Below are 23,314 nucleotides of genomic sequence, written 5' to 3' on the forward strand. Positions count from 1 at the left end.
TGATTTAAGATAAAAACTCATATTTATATAAAAGTATTAAAATTTAATATTTTAAATATACATAATACGCTATATATTACTTAGATTATTGTTAAAAAACCAAAGCTCTCTTTATATATTCTTCTATGAGTGAGTTTTTTCCTCTTTTCTTCTTGAATTTTAGGAGCTCAATCTCCTTTTTGTTTAATTTTTTTAGGCTAGGTCAATATTTCAATAAAAGTTTTGTTGAGTACCTGTGTTTGCTCTGTATGTTATTCTTGGCTTGTGTTGTTTCAAAATCTGTTCAAAGTTTAAATTTAGACTCTTTCTTTTGCCAAAATTTGGTGAGATGCAACTCTTCTCAAACCTTGCAAGGATCAAAATATTTTAGAAGGTTCGAATACGACACTAGGGAGGCTCTCACCTCCCCCTCTTGGCCTATTCAGGCAGATCTTTAGCTTCTCTCTATATCAAGACCCTATATATAGTACTCTAGTATTTGGTAAAATAGGAATTTATGGTTAGAGAGGTAGTCGAAACTCAAGATAATACTACTAAATAGAATTTATTTTCTCCTACCGCATTAAAGTGCTAGTGATACTTATATTATGTTAGAATTAATAAGTTGGGTTTTGGTTAGATGGTATGATTTTTTCTTTTTTTATTTAAAAAAAAAAAAAAGAACACCCTAAAAAAAGAAAATGCAAATACCGTATGAACGATCTTGAGACTCAGTTACACTCTATTTATCTGACAGATCAACCATCATAAATACAATATCATTAATGAATTATGAAAATAATTTATAAATATAATATATTTATTATACGAATTACAATGATAAATAAAAAAATAATAAATGAATTGACATAATTTTAATATAAATATAAATAAATGTAATTTCAATTTTTTTTATCGTTATTTATGAATCATGTATTTTGATATAAATATAAATAAGTATAATCTTTTTCTTTATTGTATTTATGGATCATGTCTAAAATTATCACTGAACTTTGATGAGATAGTAGCTTATTGTAATTAGTTTCCATCTATTTTTTTACATAAGTAACCTTTTCTTTATCTGGTTTTCTTAAGTTGGATAATTCATCACACTTAATCTTATGTGATTAAAAAAAATTATTAATTTCAGTTGGTTTATTCTCTAAAAAATAATTGAAAAAAAGTATTAAATATTTAGTCAGATTTTTTACTTAAAAGAAAAGTTAAAAATAAATTTCAAAAAGGAAGTCTGTGTTATTTTAACTAGTTAATTTTCAAAATTGAATTGATAATATCTAATATAGTTTAATTCAGTGGGTAAATGAATATTACCCGCTGATATCCTCATTTCTTTAATTTCTTATTAAAAAAATGAATAATATATTATATCATTCACCTATAATTTTTATTCATTTTATTTTTTTTATACATATTAATAAATATAATTTTTTTTAATTTTTTAATTATATTAAATAGGAAATAAATATTATTGCCTTCTTATCAAAAAAATATCAATGAAGACTAATCGGTTTAAACTTGGGGAGGTGGGTACTATGATCCACTTCATGGGCTGTCCATTTGCAAAAATCTCAAACCTAAAGGAAAGACATTAAAACAAATAGAAATAAATGAAAAATTACCTTTTTTTTTTTTAATTAAACACTTTTTATTAATAAAATTCAGAAAATTAAATTTATTTTAAAATGTCAAATTTACACCTGCTCTTTATAGCTTCATTTTTTGCCTTAATGCAAGTATTTCACACAGGTCAAACCCACCTTGGATTTCAACTTTCATATCAGATGTCAACTCTGGCGCACGTTAGCCCTGGTTTAAGCTTTCCCACAAGGATGCGCATTTCCTCCTGGCAAACCCAACCCTCCCCTTCTCCAAATCATATAGAATCTCAAACCCCTGCTGCTGGTAGTTCCCCAGTATCGCCCCGGGCCCACCTCTCAGCTCATCCTCATCTCCTCCGTTCATTATCAGCATACACCCAACTTTCCTCTTCATACTTGCTTCATCTCCACCGTCCAAAAATTCATAAAGGTAATTTTCCCTAGGCAGCACTATACTAGATTCGTTCCCCACAAAATGTAAGACCAAACTAGGGACGTACGCTACAGTATCATAATAGTAACACGGGCCGAGCCCTGTCTTTTCTTCAATGTCTTTGGCTCTATTGTGGAATCGCCCAACTCGGTTGTCAAACTCAGTCACCAACGAGTTGTACAAACTCGCCGGCAACATAGTAAAAGTGGTTCCAGAATCCACAACCAATCCACCGCTTCCCTCTCCGTCCACACTTTTCAAAAATGCCGGTGCCGGAATTTTCTTCTTGCCAATAGAAATCCCATTGAGCCCAACGCAATAAAAATAAGGGTGTTTCGGGTTATCAAGCATAGAAGTGAACACAAATTGAGGACGATCATTGTTATTTGCCATTTTCTTCTTCTCGTCTGAACGACCAAGAATGAGTGTGCTTGGGAGGCGGATTTGGTCTGAGTCAAATGAATGAGACACCAAACAGTATGAGAACTGATAACTTAGTTGGGGAGAGAAGGAAGCCAGCTGAGCAGGCAAGGAAAGTTCGCCGCGGCCGAACCCAGCAACCCCAACTGGCTCGGCTAGGGCGGTGTGGGCGCAACCGAAGGTGAAATTCTGGAGTATCAAAGATGGGGTTGCAAATGGAAGTGCTATAGAGTCACGGTAAAGGCTAGCAACAAGACTCCCATCACCGTATGCATAATAGAAAGGAGGACAAGAAAATGATCGGCAATCGGAAGTTTCAATGGACTCTAAAGGACAATTAGCAATAGCACAGAGATTGGAGGTGGGGAGGTTAGAATGCACAGAAGAACATGCAGATGATTCACAGTGGACCTTTCTAGCTGTGGTGGAAAGTTTCAGTGGCGGAGCTGATGAAACAGTGTCGTTTTCTGCTTTGCCTTCGCAGAGAATGCATTCGAAGGGGTGGCAAGGGAACCAGACAAGGTCGCTGCCAGTATCAAGGTAAAGGGAGAGGCGTTGAGGAGGGACAGAGTTAAGAGTGAAGGAAAGAGTATAATCACTACCCGGAGAGAGAGGAAGAGAGACTTGGCGATGGTGGTGGGTATGGAAGCGGGCGGCGGAGCGGGTGGAGGCGAATTTGAGAAGGTGGTGGGTGGAGGTGAAGTGGTGATGGGAGAGGGAGTGAGTGAGAGGGAGAAAAAGAATCTGGGAGATTGCAAAGGGGACATGTAGAAGACAGAGAAAGAAACAGAGCAAGAAAGAATAAGTAGTGGCCATGCAGTTTCAGGCAGGGGAGGTTATAAACAGAGTAATAATCACCGGAGAAATGTAAGCTCGGAGATAACAGTGAAGGTGGCTTGCGCCGCTAATTTCAGGGTTGGAGTGTCGTCTCCTACCTCAAGCAAGGGATCTTATCAAGCCTTGCATGGAGTTTTCTCCGTGTTGAGTTCAGAATTCCAATCGAAATCAACTGTGCGCTAAAAAAATTAGTGATATAAGAATAGATTTTGTCCGACAAATTTGAATCAATTGCTAATTATAAATGGAATAATTTTACAATTCTTTTGAAATTTATTTTTAAAAAATAATGGTGAGAATTTATTTACAATGTTTATCGCAATCCATCTAATTTATTGATAGTCCGGTGATAAATTTAATTACTACCTGCTTCCTTGAATTACTTGGGGGAAAAGAAATACTTGCAGTGACATTAAAGAAAAGCTGCCTGCTTGATCAAATTTGGAGAATATACACTTTCCTTTTTTTCCACATATTAAAAAATATAATATATTTTTTAAAAACCCTATATCTCTCTCTTTTTCTTCTCCTTTGCGGGTTTAGTCCGTTTCTTCTTGCCGGAGTCTCGGCCGTCACCTGCCTTGACTGGACAGGCGGCCGTCTTTCTTCCCAACTCCAAGAGTTGATTCTCCCTCCCCGTCTCCGGACGGAGTTATATTTAAATAAACTTTTATGAAGTTAAGGTAGTTTGTAAATGCAAAGAAAATAATATAAAGGGAGTAAAATTTTGGTTAAAACCTTCTAAAAGTTTGTTGAATCAATTCAACTAGAAATTTGATTTATTTGAAAATTTAATTGGATTCTATTTGTATTTTCACATTTTTTAGTTTATTTGGTTATCTTCAAATTATACATATATAGAAAAAAGAATTTAGAAAAACTGAACTAAACTAATTTACTGTCTTTGAAATTTTATTAATTGATTAACAGGTTTATATAATTATATTGATGTTCTTAATTATAGATTTGTTAATAATATGAAGTTCACCCTCATTTTAGAAGGAAAATTAAAAGAGCTAGGTTAATTAATTAATTGCAGAAAAATTATAAATTGTAATATGAAAGGGACAGGAAAGACTTGAAAATGAAAAATGGGTCCTAGAGATAAAACCCCCGGGACTTATTGTCCCAAAATGGGCACGTCTAGAAGGTTCCATTGAGTCCACCCAACTAATAATGTCTCCCTTGATTTTTATACATGTCCTTGAATGAAGCTCCTTGAATATTTGCACGTACGAGTAGGTGAAAATTGAGCAAATCTAAAGATATTTGTTTAGGGTTATTGCCCTACATACATGGGAATAGGACCCCAATTGAACAAGATTAATGGAAGAGGAATCCAACACAGTGTACCTAGCTATAGCTGCATGTTTCATGATTCATTACTTTCAAATAAGAGTTTAGTCCTTAACCCTTCACATGTTGGTCCTTTTCAATACACTTTGTTTTAATTAAAAAATAAATTCTTTCCTAAAAAGCACCAGTTCCATTCCTAAAGCAGTTGGCTTATTTGGCATATAACAAGCATAACAGTGAACTAGGCTTAGCAGTTGTCCAAATTGAACCATGAACCAGATCGAAACAGCCTATTAGAGCTAGTTCCAATTCCCCCTTTTGAACCAAGACTGGAACCAATTCTCAAATGATCTGTTTAATTGCCAGTTCAAATTGGAACCAGCCCAACTTAAACTTTCAGTTTATCTTAATTTAAATTACTTGGTCTGTTTGCTCTTTAATTTTTTTTGCTGTACATAAATAAATGACATTATAAATCTAAATTTGTAAAATTTAAACCGAAACCACATTAAACCATAACCATTTTAGAATGAGCCTGTGGTGAACTGCAATAGGCCTACAAATTTTACAATTACAGCTCCGAGGCCTAAAGCACCTAATAAAAATAAAGGGGGAAGGATGGCTGCAGGCAGGACTTGAACCTGATTATTCCCCAAACAAGTATGCAAACAGACCACAAAATAAAATTTATAAGAAAATACTAACCAATTGTAACTTCAAACTTTTGTAGCAGACATTGCCATACATAAAGGTTACAAGGACACACCAGAGATTTCTATAATACTGAGACAGTTTCAATGAACAAATGAGGGCTCAAATGAAAATTTCTGAACACATAATTAAGGTTATCAAATTAGAGAAGTCAAATCTAAGATCAGCATCTGCCACATTACAAGGCCATACCCATGCCAATTTAATTTTCATCAACAGAAACACAACCTTTATTAATTTTTCAATTATATTCATCTTAAAAATATTAAATTTTATTAAATACTAATGAATATTTTGAAAGGCTTTTTAAAAATAAGATAAAATTAAATAAGATTGTAATAGTCAAATTATATTTTATTATAGTGTAAAAAAAGTGGATAATAATTTTAAAATAATAAAAAATTAAAAGATAAACAAAAATAATTATACAACGGAAGGAATATCTCACGGCCATTGCATGTGACTATTATATTGATTTGAATTTATTTGATTCAAAAAGGGAAGAGTGACTCTTAGACACTTGGAACACCGTCTTATATAGTTCTTAGTCCCTAAATGCTTAAGAATGGCTAGAGCACTTCCCTCTCTCCCCCTGTTGTGGGATGCTACCATGGTCTTGTACATCACTTGTATGCTAAATATGCTTCTATACTGTATTTGTTTAGAGCTCAATTGGTATCTTAATCATAAAAATACTTTCTTTGATTTTTTTTTTCTAGTGACTAATGATTGCATCTAAAGTGATGTTGTTTCTTCTCTCAACTCGAGAGTTCTTATTTGATTTTGTGGCTTTAAATGATGGATTAATACCAATTTGTTACCTCAATCTAGTTGGTATTTTCATTGTTGTTGTTTTTGCTCTCCATGAAAGGTAGGGTAATAGCATAGTGATTTCTTAATTAAGGGGAGTTTGGATCCTTTGCTAGAGTTTTATATGAATTGATTTTTATGCGGATCTATTTAGCTTTAAATTGATTGGACTACCTGTATTTCGTACAACTCTTATATTAAGTTTTAAATCTTTAAATAATAAAATCTCTTATTTTAGTATAAAAAAGAAAAGATTAGGATTTTCATTTTGAATGTTTTACGTATTTTCTTTTTAGATAAGTCGAAACATCATTATTAAGAATTTTCTTAAATCTCTTTTAGAGTAAAAAAATTTATTTTTTAAATAATTATATAGATTTTTTTTATCACCGTTATAATAATATATATATTCTGTGTGATTTATTTCTTTATAATTTTATTGTGTTTATTGATTATATTTGATTCATGCCGATTTAGGACATAGTTCTAAAGAGAGTTTCATCAAGGAATATAGCACTAGAGTTAAAAAAAATATAGTTAAGCTCTTATAACTATATGAAATTAAAATGTCACAACCTCGAATCCTCTTCTCGCCTGAGTTTGATATAAGATCCATCAAAGCCTTGGGCTTTTATAATAAAAGCTCGCCTGTTTGGACGGTAAATACACTTAATATTACAGTTTTTTAACAAAATAACTATAAAAGGCATAATCTGCTACGCCGTCGCTCATCGTTTGCAGTATGCGTCCCCCTCCGTCCATCAATCATTCACTGTCAGTCTAATGACTTCTGTAATCTCCAAAACCCTAGTAAACCCCTATTATTCTCTGCTCCGCATAGCCCGATTCGCTCTGACTTCTCACTCACAACCATTCAGTAGAGTCCGACACATGAGCTCCGAGTCATCTCAGCAAGTTTTCCAGCTCAAGGTCGACCCACTCACTGGTAACTCGGAGTGGGTTGTCATTAGAGAAGACGAAGAAGAAAACTTTGGAAGTTCCCATAAGAATCTCTTGGCCACGACGTCGTATTTGGACATGCTCAATGACTCCACCAGAAACAGAGCATTCCGCGAGGCCATCGACAAGACTATAACGAAACCTTGCCATGTGCTGGACATTGGGTATCCATCACTCTTTTAGTGCAATTGTTTAATTTGATTTTTATATTATATTTTTTTGAAGGTTTAGATGCAGATATTGAAAAAAAAAAAAAAAAAAAAGATGGCTTCAGCTACAATAGGTAATTTTTCATTTTCCTTAATTCAGCTCTGTTTGCTGTTTCTGTTTGGTAAATGCAGTGCTGGAACTGGGTTGCTGTCAATGATGGCTGCACGGGCAATGAATTGTGGTGAGCCAACTTCTGCCAATACAAAGGAGAGGGTAACAGCTTGCGAGTCTTATCTTCCAATGGTGAAATTGATGCGAAAAGTTCTGCACCTCAATAATATGGGGAGGAACATAAATGTAATCAACAAGCGCTCTGATGAACTCAAAGTCGGCGTAGACATTCCAACGCGTGCAGACGTTCTGGTGAGGTTTAAAGTGATTATATTGAATCTTCATGTCTATATTTCTGTTGATCTTGACATCTAGAACAACTAATAAAAGATTAGAGATGCAGTTTATAGAATAGATTATCTTTATAGATGGATAATGCGGTAGCATAAGGGAATGCGGAACTTGAATTGGAATTGGAACATTGAACTACTACTTCTTTTGCCAACGGTGTTCATTAAAAGTCCATTACATGATTTGAGTGGCAAGCTAAGGTAAAATCAATCTTCCCAAATGGGCCCATTAAATAAAGATCCAGAGAGTAGCATGACTAGCATCACAGTTTGTGTTATAGGATTCGATGAGTTATTGCCAGTTAGAGTATGTTTTACTGTCAATTTATTTTATTATTTATTTTTATTTTTACTCGAGAGTTATTCTACTTGCAGGTTAGTGAGATACTAGACTCAGAGTTACTGGGTGAAGGGTTAATACCGACTCTGCAACATGCACATGACATGCTGCTGGTGGAAAATCCACTAACTGTACCATATCGTGCAACAACTTATGGCCAGGTATTAGGCTTTACCACATAGGCATTTTTTACCCTCATTATTCATTTCTAGTTCTAACAGCCTTACTCTGTACGACACAATTGAAACTTCGAACAGAAATACAGAATGGCCAAAAAGTTAATTCGAGTCTCAAATAGTTTTCTTTAGATTAGCTTGAGCTTGCATATACATAAGGCGGTAAAAGATTAAGGAACAGTCTTTCTATATGCATATATATGTGTATGTATATATGTTGTCAACATTTGCATTCTTCTAAAATGGGTGAATACAGAGGACAATGATGAGTTGTGATCCTGTATCATCCTTGGGAGGTGTTTTCGTGTTTTTTGTATACCCTGAAATTCTTTTGATGTTTTCCACCCTTGATTAGCTTTAGACAAGTTACTCTACATCCAAATCCAAACTTGCTTTTGCTTTTGAAATATTGATATATGCTTCTACTATTTTCTCCACTTTTTCCCTTTTGGTTATCAACATTAGTCTAGTTGTATAGTTTCTCTTTTTCTTTCCTTTTTTTTCATGCGTTGGAATAACTTTGTTCTTCCTTAGCTTTTCTTTCATCAATTCTTAGAATTATTATTAACCGACTGTGCTCTTGGTTTGAATGAGGATTCTTTTAATCATTGTAAATCTCACTATATTGCATTATTTTCATTTTGCAAATTTCCTCGTCTTCCTCCCTTAGCTGGTTGAAAGTCCGTTCCTGTGGAAGCTGCATGATTTATGTGATAATGAAGCAAAAGCATCGGATGGCATTCATCTTATTCCAACTGGCTTGGATAGTATTTTACATGTCAAATTGCAGCAACATCCCATGCATTGTGATGCAATCTCAAAAGAAATAAAACTGGTAATGACATAATAACTTTTCTACAGACTTCTTGGAGAATAAAAGTGGTTTAAGTCCTCTCAACTTAGGATTCATCCAGCTATCAGAACCCTTCAAAATTTTTGAATTTGACTTCTGGAAACGACCAGACAGCCATCGGGAATCTGAATTGCATATCAAGGCCACTGATGATGGTAGAGTTCATGCTATATTATCATGGTAAATATTTTCGAGCCATTTATGTGGCATTTTTTCCTTCCTAGTGAGCATGGTAACCTATTTAATTTCAGGTGGATGCTGCAGCTTGATTGTGAAGGGACAATCTTTTATTCCACTGCCCCTCGTTGGATAACCACAAGTGAGTAGAATTACCATTCAGCTTTTATTGTAATCATTATTATTATTTTCATTCTCTGTTAATCATGTGTTAGTTTGATCTTCCAATCAGTCAATTTAAAGACTGATCATGTTCTTGTTTTTAGTTTTTGTTTTTAGTTTTTGTTTTTAGTTTTTGTTTTATGCCAAGCAAATCCAATAGCAGTTGGGTCATGGTGTGATTCTCTTATAATGCGCTTATCTATTGAATTTTGTGATTTTGTGGCATTTTTCATCTATGGAACTTCGTAAAGTATAAGCTATATATAGAGAGAGTTTATTGTGACAAGTGACTTTGTGGCCCTTTTTCTTGATGTTGCTTTCAGATAGTTCCTCAAGAATTTTTGGTCCTGAACTCACCATTTGTCTGCTAATATGATGTTTTGTTTTAGAAGTTAGGTTTTCAACTCATCGAGTATTATTTGTTGATTTTCATTACAAGTTGTAATGCTTAACTAGGTACCGGGAACTGGTGTGATCATTGGAAACAGTGTGTGTGGCTCATTCCTGGGAAAGGTATACCTATAGGCAAGGGTGAGCAGCTTCTTTTTCGTGCCATTCATAATGATACTAGTGTCTTCTATAATCTTGCAAAAGAAGATACTGAGGTCAGGCAGTATAATTTTTACTCTGGGGAATTTGACCTTATACTACCTCCTGAAAGGATTGCAATCTATGGAGATAGTAAATGGAGGTTTTCCATGTTAACAGCTCTAAGAAATGCAGTAAGATCTCTCTTCCTCTCTCTCTCTCTTTCTCTCTCTCTCTCTTTCTCTCTCTCTCTAATTTTCTGCATTTTTTACTTTCTTTAATCATGAGTTATATTTTGCAGTTGCAGGCAAGAGTTCAACCCCTCTGTGTTGTTGCAGACGATAGTATTTTTCTAACGCTTAGTGTTGCAAATATTTCAAAAACTGCACATGTGATATCTTTGTTTCCTGGGTTGCGGGAGAGGGGTGCCCAATATCTGCAGAGAGTTGCTGATGCCAATGGTTTCACTGCAGATCGTGTAAAAGTTCTCGAAAATAAGAAATGCTTAACTCTGCAAGATACTAATCAGAAGAAGGTAAGTTTTTGCACACAAGTTGTGCTTGTCAAAGTTTTTAATTCTAGATATTCTTAGGAAATTGTTCCTGTTACTTTTTTCCATGTCTCTAATCCCCTCTTTATATCTATTGCAGAGGAGAGGTTAAAATGAATAAAATTCTATTTTTTTTTATATAATTTTATATTAGAAAGCTAAACAATGGCATGGCCTAGCCCGCCTCCCCTTCCTATAAATCCTTCTGCTGCAATTCAAGTAAAATAATACCTGATATCTTATAGTGGATGTCATCCTTGCTCCTTATGCATGTAGTCCTGCAAATTTATGCTTAATGCTTCTTTAAAATTGAGAATAGATTATGTCCATCTGCATTTGACAAACAATTGGAGATTATGCATTACATTTGCAGGTTGATCTGTTGATTGGAGAGCCATACTATTATGGAAATGATGGAATGCTTCCATGGCTAAACCTGCGATTTTGGTATGTAGATGCATAGTTTTTTACATATAGCATGGTTAATTGGACATAAGTTTCTTGTATAAAGCATAGATAGTTGGACATAATAAGTTATGCTATCCATACAAAATTTTCATTCAGGTTGACAATTTATATATGGTTTTTGGCTTTGGATTAACTTTAGGAAGGAACGAACTGTGTTGGACTCTGTCCTCTCTGATGATGCCTTAATAATGCCTTTTAAAGCAGTATTGAAAGCTTGTGCCATGTCACTACCAGTAAGGGGAAAAAAAGTTATTTTATTTGTCAATTTTTTCAATAAAAAGCTTGCAGCTACTCAATGCATTTGTCTAGTAATGGAACCAATATTTGAAATCTTGTAGGAGCTATGGAATAGCCGCCGCTGCTTAAGTAAGATAGAAGGCTTTGATCATTCTATTGTAAATACAACCTTAGGGGCATGTGGTGAATTACCTCCACCACATGATGTTCCACTTCTGCCTTTTTTCATCTGGCAATGTGGAGAGATTAAGGTAATTAATTACATAAAGTTTATTGTTTATGGAAAGATGGTGTCCTAGAAAACTAGTATGATCGCTACTTTGTGTAACTGATTCAACTATATTGAAAATTTTTAGGAACTCAGTGAGAGATTCACAATAATGGAGTTTGAATTCTCAAAGCCAATAACTCCATGTCATGGAAAAGCCCAGGTATTCTTTTTTCCCTTATATCTGAAGTATTATTGATCCTGAATAAGATCTTTGATCTAGTTATCAAATAGATAAGAAAATTTTTGTGGTTGTGAAATATGTGAGAATGGACAGAGCTTAAACATGAAACAGTATTTCAATTTTTGTAAAATCCTTTTGTGTGGGATTGAAATGGCTGTGCATAGGTTTTAGCTGTTAGTGATCTTGATAGGTATGCTATGTCTAGCATAAAATAATAATGATATATATAGGCTTAGTTATCAAAGCAAAAAGACAAAAAAAGAAGAAAGAGTCTAATTTTGATAGCATTGGAAATGGATTGTTACCTATGATTACACTGTATCCCCAGCATATACTTGCTTAATTTATAATTATTGCAGGTCGAATTTTCTGAAACTGGTATATGCCATGGATTTGTGATATGGATTGATTGGGTGATGGATGCAAGGAATTCCGTGGTGTTATCTACTGGGCCAGGTATAATTTATTCTTCAGTCGGTGAAATTGAATTGGAACTTGGCTTGTCTATCACAGCTACTTTACCTCGTTGTGCCTATCAAATATGGACAATGCAACCTTTTTGAAAGAATAAAATAAGTAATCATTTGTGGGGATACTGCAAAAATTGCCCTCCTTAGTCTTATAATGTTGTAATATGTATTCAGATGAGAGGTACTGGAAGCAAGGAGTGAAACTCCTTGCACAGCCAGTGGCAGTCAAAACCCGGGGATCATCTACAGGTGAATATCTATATACAGAGATCGAAGCATCGTTTGATCCATCAACCGGCGAACTTGCCATCAGCCATGCCTTCACATAATGCGTAATGTAAGCTAAAAGAATATTTTTTGTATCGCAGTAGATGTACATTTGGATTCCATGTTGCCTTTTCTTTGTGTTACGTCAATGTCTGCATTTCTTTTTCCATTAATAACCTACAAATGGAGAAATTCTTGTGTGATGTTAGTCCATCACGTGTATCTGTGTACTAACCATCCTGTGCCAATCAAATGCTATATGTGATTTTTTTTAAAAAAGAGCATTTTTGAGTATTGAAATTTAGCCGATCTAAATTGATCAACGTCCCGTATTTCATTTCTCACGCTGCTATTAAGGATCACACTTGGGATTGGGCTATCCAACACTACAAGCCTTATTAGCAGGCCACAATTCCCGGTCGTTATGCCAACATCAATACCTAATGTCCATGGATAATGAAATAAAAGGACACACCTCAATTTGGCTTCCTAAGGCGCTAGTGTACGCTACATGTCATACTCAAAGAACGAGTTGGTGAATCAAATATGCAAGGAATAGAAAGGATCTCCTTCTCATCTTTAGAGAGAGGAGTGAACTATCTATTTATCCATTCTGCATTTAAGGCTAGTCCCGATTTTCTTGCCAGATGTAGGGGAGGGCAACTCCTCCGCACAGTTGCGCTCTCCCTCGAATTGGGTGGGGTGTATATAGGTTTTGTGGTTTTAGGCAGCAGTACCAAGATTGGAGGGTTTACTTTGGCTACCATTTTTCTTTGTTCATTAGGTTTTCTCCCATTTCAGTGTTTTACAACTGGAGTCAGTGTGGTGAAACTACATTTCCTTGGATTGTCGGACTTCTCTATTCTCTGATTTGTGCTACACGATTCTGTTCTTGCTGTTCAAGGATTTGAATGTTGGTTGGTTTTTATCTTCGAGGAACTGATACTACTTTGGAGGAAGCGTAGATCGACTCGTAGTTGACCTTGAACCTCTGGTATCCCCCCAACCCCCCGCCTCGCCCCCCTCCCTCCCACCAAGATAACGACTGTGGTAGTGCATGGCTTCTTGACTGACTTTGTTTTTCTCTTCCCTATGGTGCTCCTTGATCCTTAAGTGTTTTTTTTTTCTATTTTACCATGCATGGTTTTTGAAGAGGGAGTTTCCTTTGCGATCTTGAAAACGGCAAATGTTAGCGGTTTGTTGGATCCTCAAGGAAGCAGGTGTTGCTGAGCCAGTGTCTTGTTTGACATTAAGATAGCCAACCCGTTCTAGCTTCAAGTCACTTGTTTGCACTCGGGTGTTTTTGTTTGTATGGACTTGGCCCTCTTTTCTAGGCTCTGAGCGTTTATAAGCCTTTCTTCTTAATGATATCTATCTTGGGTGCAAAAGAAATATATATATTCTGCAAATTGCTAAACAACGATGGTATTTCTCTTGTTTCTAAACAGATTGGATTTCTTGGTTCTTTCATCTTCTTCATTTTCATGGAAAATTTTACCCTTGTCAAAAGAATTACCAGCTCATGTTCCTCGTTTTGAATTATAACAGAAATGAGCTACGAGACCAGAACAATTTAATTTCTGATCCTCCCGGAGTACCAACTGCTACTCGATTTTTGCTGCTGTTATTTAAATGGAGTTTGCCAACAGAAAAAAAGAAAGGGAAAAAAGGTTTTAAGTAATTTGATGAAATTACGGAAACCCTTCGAAATCCAAAACCACTGTAAATAACGATGGTCAATGTCTTCAGACTCCATTCAACGACCAACCAAAATTAAATGTAGATCAGCAATAAAACATGACAAAAAGATAGATGTGTCGCAATCAATCATACACATACACAATTCCAAAATCTTCCTTCAGAACAATTCATTTTATAATTAAAAAAATTAAATAAATTCTCATAAAAACATGCATAATTTAAAATTCTTGATTCCAAATAAAAAAAAAATAAAGATTTTAATTAGAAAAATTATAGCAGAAAGAAAAGGGTTAAATTAATGTCCTTATTTGGAGTAATTTTATACAAAAACGGTGATATTACATGAAAAGAAAACTCAATAAAAATTTAAAAAATAAAAAGAAAAAAGAAAAACCTAAAAAAAAACTACCAAATAACTTTTTTTATTTGACTGTATTATTTATCTACCTATCAAATTTTTAGTGGTCTAACATTTTGTCATAACCAATAATTTTTCCCTTATTTTGAGATGTAATTCCAAACAAAAAAGTAGAGTCATCATCTATGTCGTATTTACCTCAAGGGGCATGTCAAAAAATCGCAAGAGGTAACCAGCGTTAAAATAAAGCAAAAGTGGGTGAAAATTATACCCTATGAGATTCTTGAGGTATTAACAACTCTGCGTAATCATCCACCGTTACCTGTTTCAGATAGACCAATTTAAAAAGAAAAATAAAACTATTAATCAATTGCTTTATGCGCAGAGACACAGAGAGAGAGAGTTCTAGTACCTCAAATATTTGGCCACCACATGTGTACTCTACATATAATTCCTTAGGTTCTCCAGGACAAGGATCACAGAATCCCATAATACCCGATTTTTTAACACCCTCGTGAAGCTGCAACAATATGATGAAAACCAAAAATTAAATCAATGTCTACATTATGCCATCTGTGGAGAAATATTCAAAATAAGAAGGGACTCGGTTTCATCTACACTCATTGAACTTATCCCATTTTTCACAACAATCATTAAACTTCAATCAATATCAGTAAAATCTTTCAACTTTAATTTCGTTTCAATAAGGTCGATATTGTTATATTTTGATAGAAATGTCATTGCTGATTACATCAACCTAGAGAAGTCACAAGCGTGCTAAAAAAAAAAGAGAGATTTCTCTACTTTGACATGAAGTCATGAAGAAGGCTCTGTCAATATTAGACCTTTCTATAAATATAGCACTAAAACAAGTAGAATTAGGGAAAAGGACGTTTATAGCTGATTCCAACTGTTGCCCAGGACTGACTATATCCATAATTGAAAACCACAAGAAGAAGAATATAGAATTGAAAGAAACATACCTTCAATTGTCCAGAATCATTAACCAGGAAATTCAGAGGAACTGTAACATCAATGACTTCAAAAGCTAATTCATCATTTACTTCTGTTAGTCCTCCTTTCTTCAAAGCTTTTCGACTTCCATACAATGCTTTAGTAATAATCAATCCATTTGTTTCCACTTGCCTATTTCTTTTCCTATTGGCCACAACTTGTAATAACTGTTGTGCCTTTTCTGCTGCTACCCTTGCCTCTTGAACCTACACAAGGATTCAGAGGCATTTTTGAAGTATTGAACAAGACTAGATTGAAAAAAGGAGCAAATAAAGGCAATTCCCAATTTCAGTTTAGAAAATATGACACTCCCAAAAATATCAGAATGCTTGAAATGATCAAATTTGCTGAATGAATGTTAGATTGGACATTCTGCCCAGTTTTCATACCATTTTGATAAGAACTTCTCTAACAAAATCAAATAATACTAGTCTTAAATTCCTCGAATTATCAATAGAATAAAATACTGATTTCAAGATTATATTTGACGATGTAATTGTAAACTATAAAAGAAAAGACGACATTTTGGAAGTAAGATTACATTTGACAAACTAAACTCAAATGAAATAGCTGTTGCTAGCACGCTATTTAAGTTATCAGGTCTTGGAACAGAGCAAAGCAAGCATAAACCAAAACTTCTTTGGGCAAATGGGCAATCAATACCTGGGCAGAAGTTATCTCTTTATTCTCCAAAGCTTTCCTCTTTTCTCTTTGAAGGTAGTAAGGTTTGACAACAAATTTCTGCATGCGCACAAAATTTATACACAATTAATAACAATGCAGACACAAAGTCTATTCTCATACACCTCAAATAACTTGGAGGACTACTTCACTGAACATCTCCAATAAACTAAGTCGCATTTGTTGGACAGGTGATGACCAAGACCGCCAGCAAAAATTAACAAATGAAAAAAACCAGTGATGATTCATGAACATGAAAAACCATTACAGTGAGATGCAAAAGATAGCTTGAATAATGAGAAAGAGCCACCTGAACACAAATTCTGTCCAACTTCTAATTCATAGGATACAAATTTTCACCAAACGTGAAAGGTACAATCCATGTCTAAATACCTTGAACATGAAATCTTCCTTTCAAAGAAAGTACCTAACCTCTCAACAAGCTATTGCTCATTATACAAAATAGGAAGGCATGCTCATGAAGCCAAGAGTTATACCACGTGCGCATTTGAGAATTTGATTATATTTCACTTTATAACAAAGGAAAAGAAGGAAAATAAACAAGAACAAAGATTGCTCGTGGAAGAAATGAATTAAGCTATAGAAATAACCAGCGTTGTCTCCACAGAGACAGATGGACAAAAATGGTTTAAACTTGGAATTGTGACATGGATGTTGTGTAACACTAAGCCTATTGGGCTCCTAATGAACTGGGGAAGAAGCAAAGTGAAAAGAGGAACCCTGAGCTCAACTGAGTATGCATCAACTAATGAAGAACTTAACATGCGTGTATCTAATTCAGTTGAACTTGCAATAACTCCAGCTGCTTTGAAATGGAATTGAAGTTAAAACAAAAATCATACCACCTAGTTGGCTACCTTACAAGCAAACAATAAGAGTTCAGCATCAGTAATAGTAATAACCTTGAGTAAAAAGTAAAGTGATGTAGGAATTAGGAATGCTCCAGTTGCAAAAGTCAAATTCAAATGCCTGGAAAGCAATATCTGCATATAACACTTCATCAGCCCAAAAAAAAAAAGTAAAGAAAAAGAAATAAAGGAGATGGTAAGATGGCATAAACAAATGAGATATTGAGATGTTAGAAATAGTCATAACTCTTCTAGAAAACGAAAATAGCCAGGTTGCAGAATTGGCAAATTACATCATGTCATTCTGTTAGAATCAAGTTTCAGATAAAAACTTTTGAAGATATGACAACATATAACATCTATAGTGTTTTGAAGAACAGTGGTGTAAGGATAGGATAGAAAATTGCACTCCGATGGAGTCTCATCGCTTCAAATGCCTCTGTGGAAAAGAATATAATGTGTATATATATTATACACACCCCTCCATAAGCCCCATCCAAACAATTTAAATTTTAAACTTTTTTTTTCTTTTAAAAAGTAGAAAATCATCACATTTCAACACAAAAGCCTACCTCAAATGTTAGACCATCAACTATCAAGAAATCAATTAGAAAAAATGATTGCTCTAACATATATTTTATTGCCAACGTTAATTTTACTAATTATTTTACCAGACAGAAATTTTAGAAATTTTGTCTGAGACTTGAGAGCCTTCCACCAGAAGAGGGATTAGAGCCATCCATCAAGTTAAAATAACTGGCTAACTAAAGTAACCCAGATGCTTAATTTGTGTTTAAGTGGATTAATTTTAAAATTTGCTGCTGCATTTCTGTGTTTGACCAACAAAATAACTCGTATAAAGCTGCAAACTTTTACCAAGCAATAACTCCTATCTAGAATTCCTACTGCAGACTAAGCATACGAAAGGAATAAAATTTCGAGCAAATATAACATGCCAAGTTGAAGCAAGTGAAAGGATAAGATTTGCTCACAGGAATAATGAACTTTTGCCCACCACGATGCAATTCAAATTTCCAAAAGATACCCTGCAACAAAAATGAGTAAGATTTTCAGATATATAGAAAAGCAGTAACAACCCAGAAGACAATTCAACAAATAAAAACTAAGTGCTTGACTTTCTTGGATTATGCTTAAGCAGGTAGTTGATTTGATGGGATGCTTGAGAGTGTTAATCAAAGCAAGGAATAATTAGGCTACTTCACTGATGCTATGGAACATTTCTATTTCTTCTTCTTCATGAGGGCTTAGGCACTAGGCCGAGTGGGCCACCATATTCTTTCCTTAAGAATAAGATTGCAAAAAGTTGTTCTGGGATCAGTTCTGTCAGTTTCCAGCATTGTAATCAATTTATTCTGGACATTCATACATTTTAGGCATTGATTTCTTCAATAAACCTTCTGTTAAACTTTCAAAGTCAACGCTATTTAGCCAAAAGTTGTCTCTAACCTAATTGGTGCATTTTATCAAATCAGTGCTAATACGATGGCATTACGCCTTTAGTCAGGAAGACTTCCTTAAAATGTCCCTTAGCATACAACCTCTGGTATTCCTAAGCATAACAAGCAATACCTGAATAATACTTTATAGAAAGAAGAAATCATTTATAGAGAAACGTCAACAAGCAAAACCAGGCACATATATACCTGAATAATTCTTTATACGTTTAAAAAACAACTTTAACAGTTCATGAAATTTTCTCAGCAACATCAACAATCAAGCCTTAGTCCCAAACTAGATGGGTTCGACTATATGAATTACTTTTCATTATCAACTCTGTTTGAAACCAATTTTTCATTAAAATCCAAAATTTATATATCTTTTGATACTACTTCCCTCCATATCATTGATGTCTCCCCCATTCCCTTCTCACTCCTTCTGCCACTAACTGACCATACTTCTGTACTGGGGCGTTATATGCTCTATGTTGTCCGCACAAATCTCCCAAAATCCAAAATTTTAAACCAGAATAACATTTTTTATATTAAGAGAATAAATATTTAAGGAAAAAGATCCAAGATTACAACTTCAAGGATAAGTTATCTCCTAATCTAGTCAACAAAAAAGGATTGATGATTAATAAAGTAAAGCCCTCCACAATACTAAACAGAACTTAAAGACACTCTTCTAAAAGCCCCAATGGCAGAATCTGACAAGGAAGCCAAGAAACCGTCTTGTCACTTAACAGATTAAATAGAATATCAAAATAACATAGAAGCATGATATGTCATCATTTCTAATACCTGAATTCCTATTGTATACAGCATCCTCACAGTGCTGAAGTTGGACACTTTTCTTCCCCCACCAACTTCAATCTCCAGAGCCGTGCTGCAACAACAATATCAAAAATTATAAGAGAAATCTGGCATTCTTGATCAGCTCAATAATAGTGGATAAATACGTCTTTTACGTCACAGACTTTCTCCATGAATGCTAGCCATTGTGGACCCCAGAACTTCTCTTGCATAACTATTTGCTTTCATTGTTCCAGAACCAAGTGAAAATTCTGAACAATTGTTGAAACCATTTGAATCCAAATTTTTTGGCTTATTTCAAGTAGTGAGGCAATCAACCTAAAGTGATTTATATAAACTTATGATAAAAACATACACACATCTGATGGATAAACAAGCTGAAACCAACAGAGTGTGAAGCATCTCAGTTTCAGCATTAATACCAGATGATTGCTGACACATACGATGGAAACTTCCTTCCCATTTCATCTGTGTATATTATTCAACAAGGTACAAGAGAGTTTTTTTACAACATTTCTTTTTCTTTTTAATGATTATAACATTTTATAAGCTTACATTCATTCATAGTCCATATCATGAAAAACATGATACCTCACTAACTACATTTACAGCACAAAACAAATGAGAATAAGGCAAACTAATAATTTCAAATAAGATAATATGCCAACAATATTAGTTATAACTATAGAATTATTATCCATATAAGTTTTTAGCATATACCTCCCAAATGTGCCTGCAATACGACCATGAGATACTGACGAAAAGCGATGGGTGTAATTAGCTGATGCTCCGAAAGAAGTGGTACCGATCTGTGGTAAATAAACATATTAAAAAAAGAAGTGATAAGGATAACAAGCGAGAAGCATATCTTAAATAAAGCTTCTAAAAATTAGCAAAATTTGAACATAACAATCACGAAGACAACATATGGAAACATGCATTTAACAAGGTAGATCAACAAAAATTGTTAAGTCAACCAGTTGATTATAGACAACTGCAAGAAAGGAAGGAGCACAGATACTGGTAGTGTTGTTTCACCTAGCAAGCAACCAGAGGGTACACTCAAGACAGAAAAAATGAAATTTGTGGATTTGGTAGTGTCTATCTGAACAAAAGAAACCACTTAAAAAAATCAGCTAATGCATACACAATAAAACTCCAAACTTCTAGGCAAATATCTGCTTGCCTGGAGTAGTTCTAACTCGTAACGTTATCTAATTTTTCATTCCTCAAAATTTTCCCAAGATTTAGCATACTTAGAACTAAATTTCTTGCTAGCTTAAATAGCAAATAGATGTACCTTCAACTCTCCAGCAGCAGACATCTTTTCATCCTTCTTCTGCCATCCAACTGTTATAGATGATTCTGGACCTAAAAAAAGCTGAACCTGGTAAAAAGGATATAAACAAACAGCAATTGAAAGATGTTAGATGTTACAAACAAGTAAATTTAAAAATTCAGTAAGCTACTCAAGCTTACAAAAAGTGTTCACAACCTCAAATAATCTGAAGAGCATTCAGCACTACATTTCAACAGCAAATGTGCCGCTGCAATAAATATACTTACTTGTGAAAAGAAACCCACACATGCATGCTCACATACGCTTAAATTAAAAACAGCATACATTTCCATTTGCTGTTTCAGATAGTTGTCGGGTCCAAGTATTAGAAAGATTGATTGAACCATCTCTCAAAGACTTTGCAATGGTAATTGTTGCCGTTGAGTGTAAAGATAAGTGACTGGAAAACAAAGGACAAATTACTGAATCGAAAATAGATGTGCTAGATAGTCATACAGACAACATGAAAAATCAAATGAACTACCGTGTAGTTTGTACTCCAACAAGTGCCCGCAAACCAGCTGAGGCCATAAATTCTATGGACGAAACTGAAGAAAGCTGATGCTTAAGCACAGCACTAGCGGCTGCACCACCAGAACTTTCTTGAACTTCCAAATTTCCACCAATAGCAATAGTATTACGTTTTGATAATTGGAAATGAACTTCACTGGACATAGCCATTCTGAAATATAAATTAAAAGCATGAGTTTCATAAAAGAAGGGCACAACATATAAAAAAGTATCCAATAAAATTCACTCTGAAAATTAAGGTAAAAAATGTCTAAAATCATGATGTAGAAAGGTTATATACTTTTGTTGGACTATGATAACTCATACAGGTAATTTATCTTTAGCATGCCATAGGTTTATTGATCATATAATAAACTACCAGTTTAAAGAGAAAAGAAAAACACCATTAGCATTTGTGTGTTTGTGCATTGTCTCTAAGAAAAAAAGAGATCTTTTTTTCCTATTGCATGCTCATAGGTGGTCAAGTTTCTTCACATGTTGAAAGTGTTTGGTAAATTATAGAAGATATCAATCAAGTGTGCAACAACCATTCAGGAAGTTCTGAAATCAGATCACATGAAGTTTAAACTTAAAAGAAGAGGAACGGTTATGATACCCTCTCATTATGCCATCACCATCCAGAAACTGTGGCAAGGATAAGTGGGCCAATATTGTACCAGACGGTCGGAAATGTGCTACCATCTTTTGGTGCTCTTTCCTCCGTCTCAACCTTTCAAGTTCTTCCTTTAACTCCTCTGGTTTGTTCAGCTTTGGACCAAGTTCCAAACCAGAGGTTAATCCTTCCATACCATATACGTCATATATTTGCCTTTTACTCTCATCTGATAATACTTCATATGCTTCACATACCCGTTGAAAGTTCTGTGTAGCTATTTCCTTCATCTGAATACAAGCATCCAAAAGGAGGAAAGGAAACAGAGAGGCAAAATTCTAAAATTAAAACTATGAATGTGAATCCAAGGAAATAATAAGTGCATTTTAGGGAGCAAAGAGCTACATGGACAGATCTGGAAGACATAATAATTCTACCATTTCACTGCCATGCCAAATTTACAGGTCAATTTCTAAGGGGCGGAAATGTGTCTGCTAAGACAGAGTCAGAAGTCAAAACCATCTATGGCAGGAAGGGAGATGTGAAAACTGTCAGTAGTCAACTAATTGGCCCAATTAAGTCTTTCCACTTTTAGTATAGAAGAATATGAACATTTAAAATTACTAAACCATAAGAAAAACATGATGTATAAGGTGGTCTCCACTGCTTATATTTATAATACATGAACATGTAAACATATATGAACTTCATTGTTTATGATCACACAAGCGCTATTGGAATTCATAGGTGACTACTAAATGATATATCAATAAGCTCATGTCATATTGGACAAGCCAAAGAAATTAGCACATAAATTCTGGGCCAGAGAAACGTTCTACTTTCTTCAGCTCTTCTACATGTTTTGCCAGGTTCTTTAAGCACCTAGTGAAATTAGTTCCCACATTTAAAATCATTCTTCTTAGCTTAAGCAAAAGAAACATAATTCAACAAGTTAAGCAAAAAACTAAACCCGCAATGCCTCAAATAATTACACCACCATTTCTGTCACTGCCACCAAACACACACACCAATACGTCTTGGATACGCAAAATTTATATTTTAAGAAACAATGGGCATAAAAATCGATACTGCAACTAACAAAACTTAACTTCGTGCCTATTTACAATTTAGGGGCATACATGGAGGTCTTGGTATTTGTCAGGGTGGTAGACTTGGGCCCAGTGGCGATAAGCCTTTCTAATTTCTTCATCGGTGGCCTCCGGCGACACTTGCAGCACCGCATAAAGCTCTCTCTTTGGCTGTCCTGCGTCTTCTTCCATTTCTTGAATCCAATTCAGTGAGAGGAGATTATCTTCTGAAACATAGGCACAGAGAGACGAAGCTATGAAATGAAAGTGAAAAACAAGGGAGGGTTTAGGGGTTTATGGTTTTTGCGAGTGGATTTTTTTTTTTCCGAAATTGCGAGCAGTTCAGGGAGGAGTTTTGAGACTTGCACCGCCATTTCTTGAGGGCAAAAAGCTAATATCACTTGTTTGTGACTGAATTCTCCAGTACTGAGAATCTGAGATGCCACGTCATCCGTCGTCTGGAGGTGTAAGAAATTGGGCTTTTCTTCCTTTCATTTATCCTAGGCCCCCAA

General features: G+C 34.7%; 3 protein-coding genes across 4 annotated transcripts; 1 reads left to right on the forward strand and 2 right to left on the reverse strand.

The window, feature by feature from the left end:
- Positions 1-1,634: 1,634 nt before the first annotated feature.
- Positions 1,635-3,519, reverse strand: LOC110627800 (probable aspartyl protease At4g16563). The gene has a single exon (XM_021774167.2). It carries the CDS (start codon positions 3,265-3,267, stop codon positions 1,801-1,803), a length of 1,467 nt encoding a protein of 488 aa, XP_021629859.1. The 5' UTR covers positions 3,268-3,519; the 3' UTR covers positions 1,635-1,800.
- Positions 3,520-6,794: 3,275 nt separating this feature from the next.
- On the forward strand, positions 6,795-12,675 carry LOC110603204 (protein arginine N-methyltransferase 1.6). Its single transcript, XM_021740928.2, has 14 exons — positions 6,795-7,229; positions 7,407-7,638; positions 8,052-8,177; positions 8,863-9,027; positions 9,107-9,225; positions 9,297-9,364; positions 9,841-10,106; positions 10,214-10,447; positions 10,836-10,909; positions 11,070-11,163; positions 11,269-11,418; positions 11,524-11,598; positions 11,979-12,075; positions 12,264-12,675. Exons 1-14 carry the CDS (start codon positions 6,889-6,891, stop codon positions 12,416-12,418), a joined length of 2,196 nt encoding a protein of 731 aa, XP_021596620.1. The 5' UTR covers positions 6,795-6,888; the 3' UTR covers positions 12,419-12,675.
- Positions 12,676-14,297: 1,622 nt separating this feature from the next.
- LOC110629458 (chaperone protein dnaJ 13) lies at positions 14,298-23,250 on the reverse strand. 2 transcript variants are annotated; one of them, XM_021776442.2, is made up of 13 exons: positions 22,854-23,250; positions 21,718-22,004; positions 21,076-21,273; positions 20,877-20,991; positions 20,553-20,639; positions 19,973-20,061; positions 19,241-19,325; positions 17,972-18,025; positions 17,034-17,114; positions 16,093-16,170; positions 15,399-15,635; positions 14,828-14,935; positions 14,298-14,737 (listed from the first exon to the last, which is right to left on the reverse strand). In XM_021776442.2, the coding sequence occupies exons 1-13, from the start codon at positions 22,992-22,994 to the stop codon at positions 14,681-14,683; spliced, it is 1,617 nt and encodes a 538-aa protein (XP_021632134.1). In that variant the 5' UTR covers positions 22,995-23,250; the 3' UTR covers positions 14,298-14,680. The 2 variants fall into 2 exon arrangements, with proteins under 2 accessions (XP_021632134.1, XP_043812285.1); XM_043956350.1 differs by lacking the exon at positions 22,854-23,250 and adding an exon at positions 22,824-22,844.
- Positions 23,251-23,314: the final 64 nt, after the last annotated feature.

This window comes from Manihot esculenta, chromosome 1, assembly GCF_001659605.2.
Source record: "Manihot esculenta cultivar AM560-2 chromosome 1, M.esculenta_v8, whole genome shotgun sequence".
Lineage (NCBI taxonomy): Eukaryota > Viridiplantae > Streptophyta > Magnoliopsida > Malpighiales > Euphorbiaceae > Manihot > Manihot esculenta.

Coding starts and splice junctions, on each gene's coding strand:
- LOC110629458 (XM_021776442.2), bottom strand. CDS start 22,994: ATGGAAGAAGACGCAGGACAGCCAAAGAGAGAGCTTTATGCGGTGCTG. Junction 22,005..22,853: donor ACAAATACCAAGACCTCCAT/GTATGCCCCTAA, acceptor GCTTGTATTCAG/ATGAAGGAAATAGCTACACA. Junction 20,992..21,075: donor GTTGGAGTACAAACTACACG/GTAGTTCATTTG, acceptor TTTGTTTTCCAG/TCACTTATCTTTACACTCAA.
- LOC110603204 (XM_021740928.2), top strand. CDS start 6,889: ATGACTTCTGTAATCTCCAAAACCCTAGTAAACCCCTATTATTCTCTG. Junction 9,028..9,106: donor TCTCAAAAGAAATAAAACTG/GTAATGACATAA, acceptor GGATTCATCCAG/CTATCAGAACCCTTCAAAAT. Junction 11,599..11,978: donor CATGTCATGGAAAAGCCCAG/GTATTCTTTTTT, acceptor TAATTATTGCAG/GTCGAATTTTCTGAAACTGG.
- LOC110627800 (XM_021774167.2), bottom strand. CDS start 3,267: ATGGCCACTACTTATTCTTTCTTGCTCTGTTTCTTTCTCTGTCTTCTA.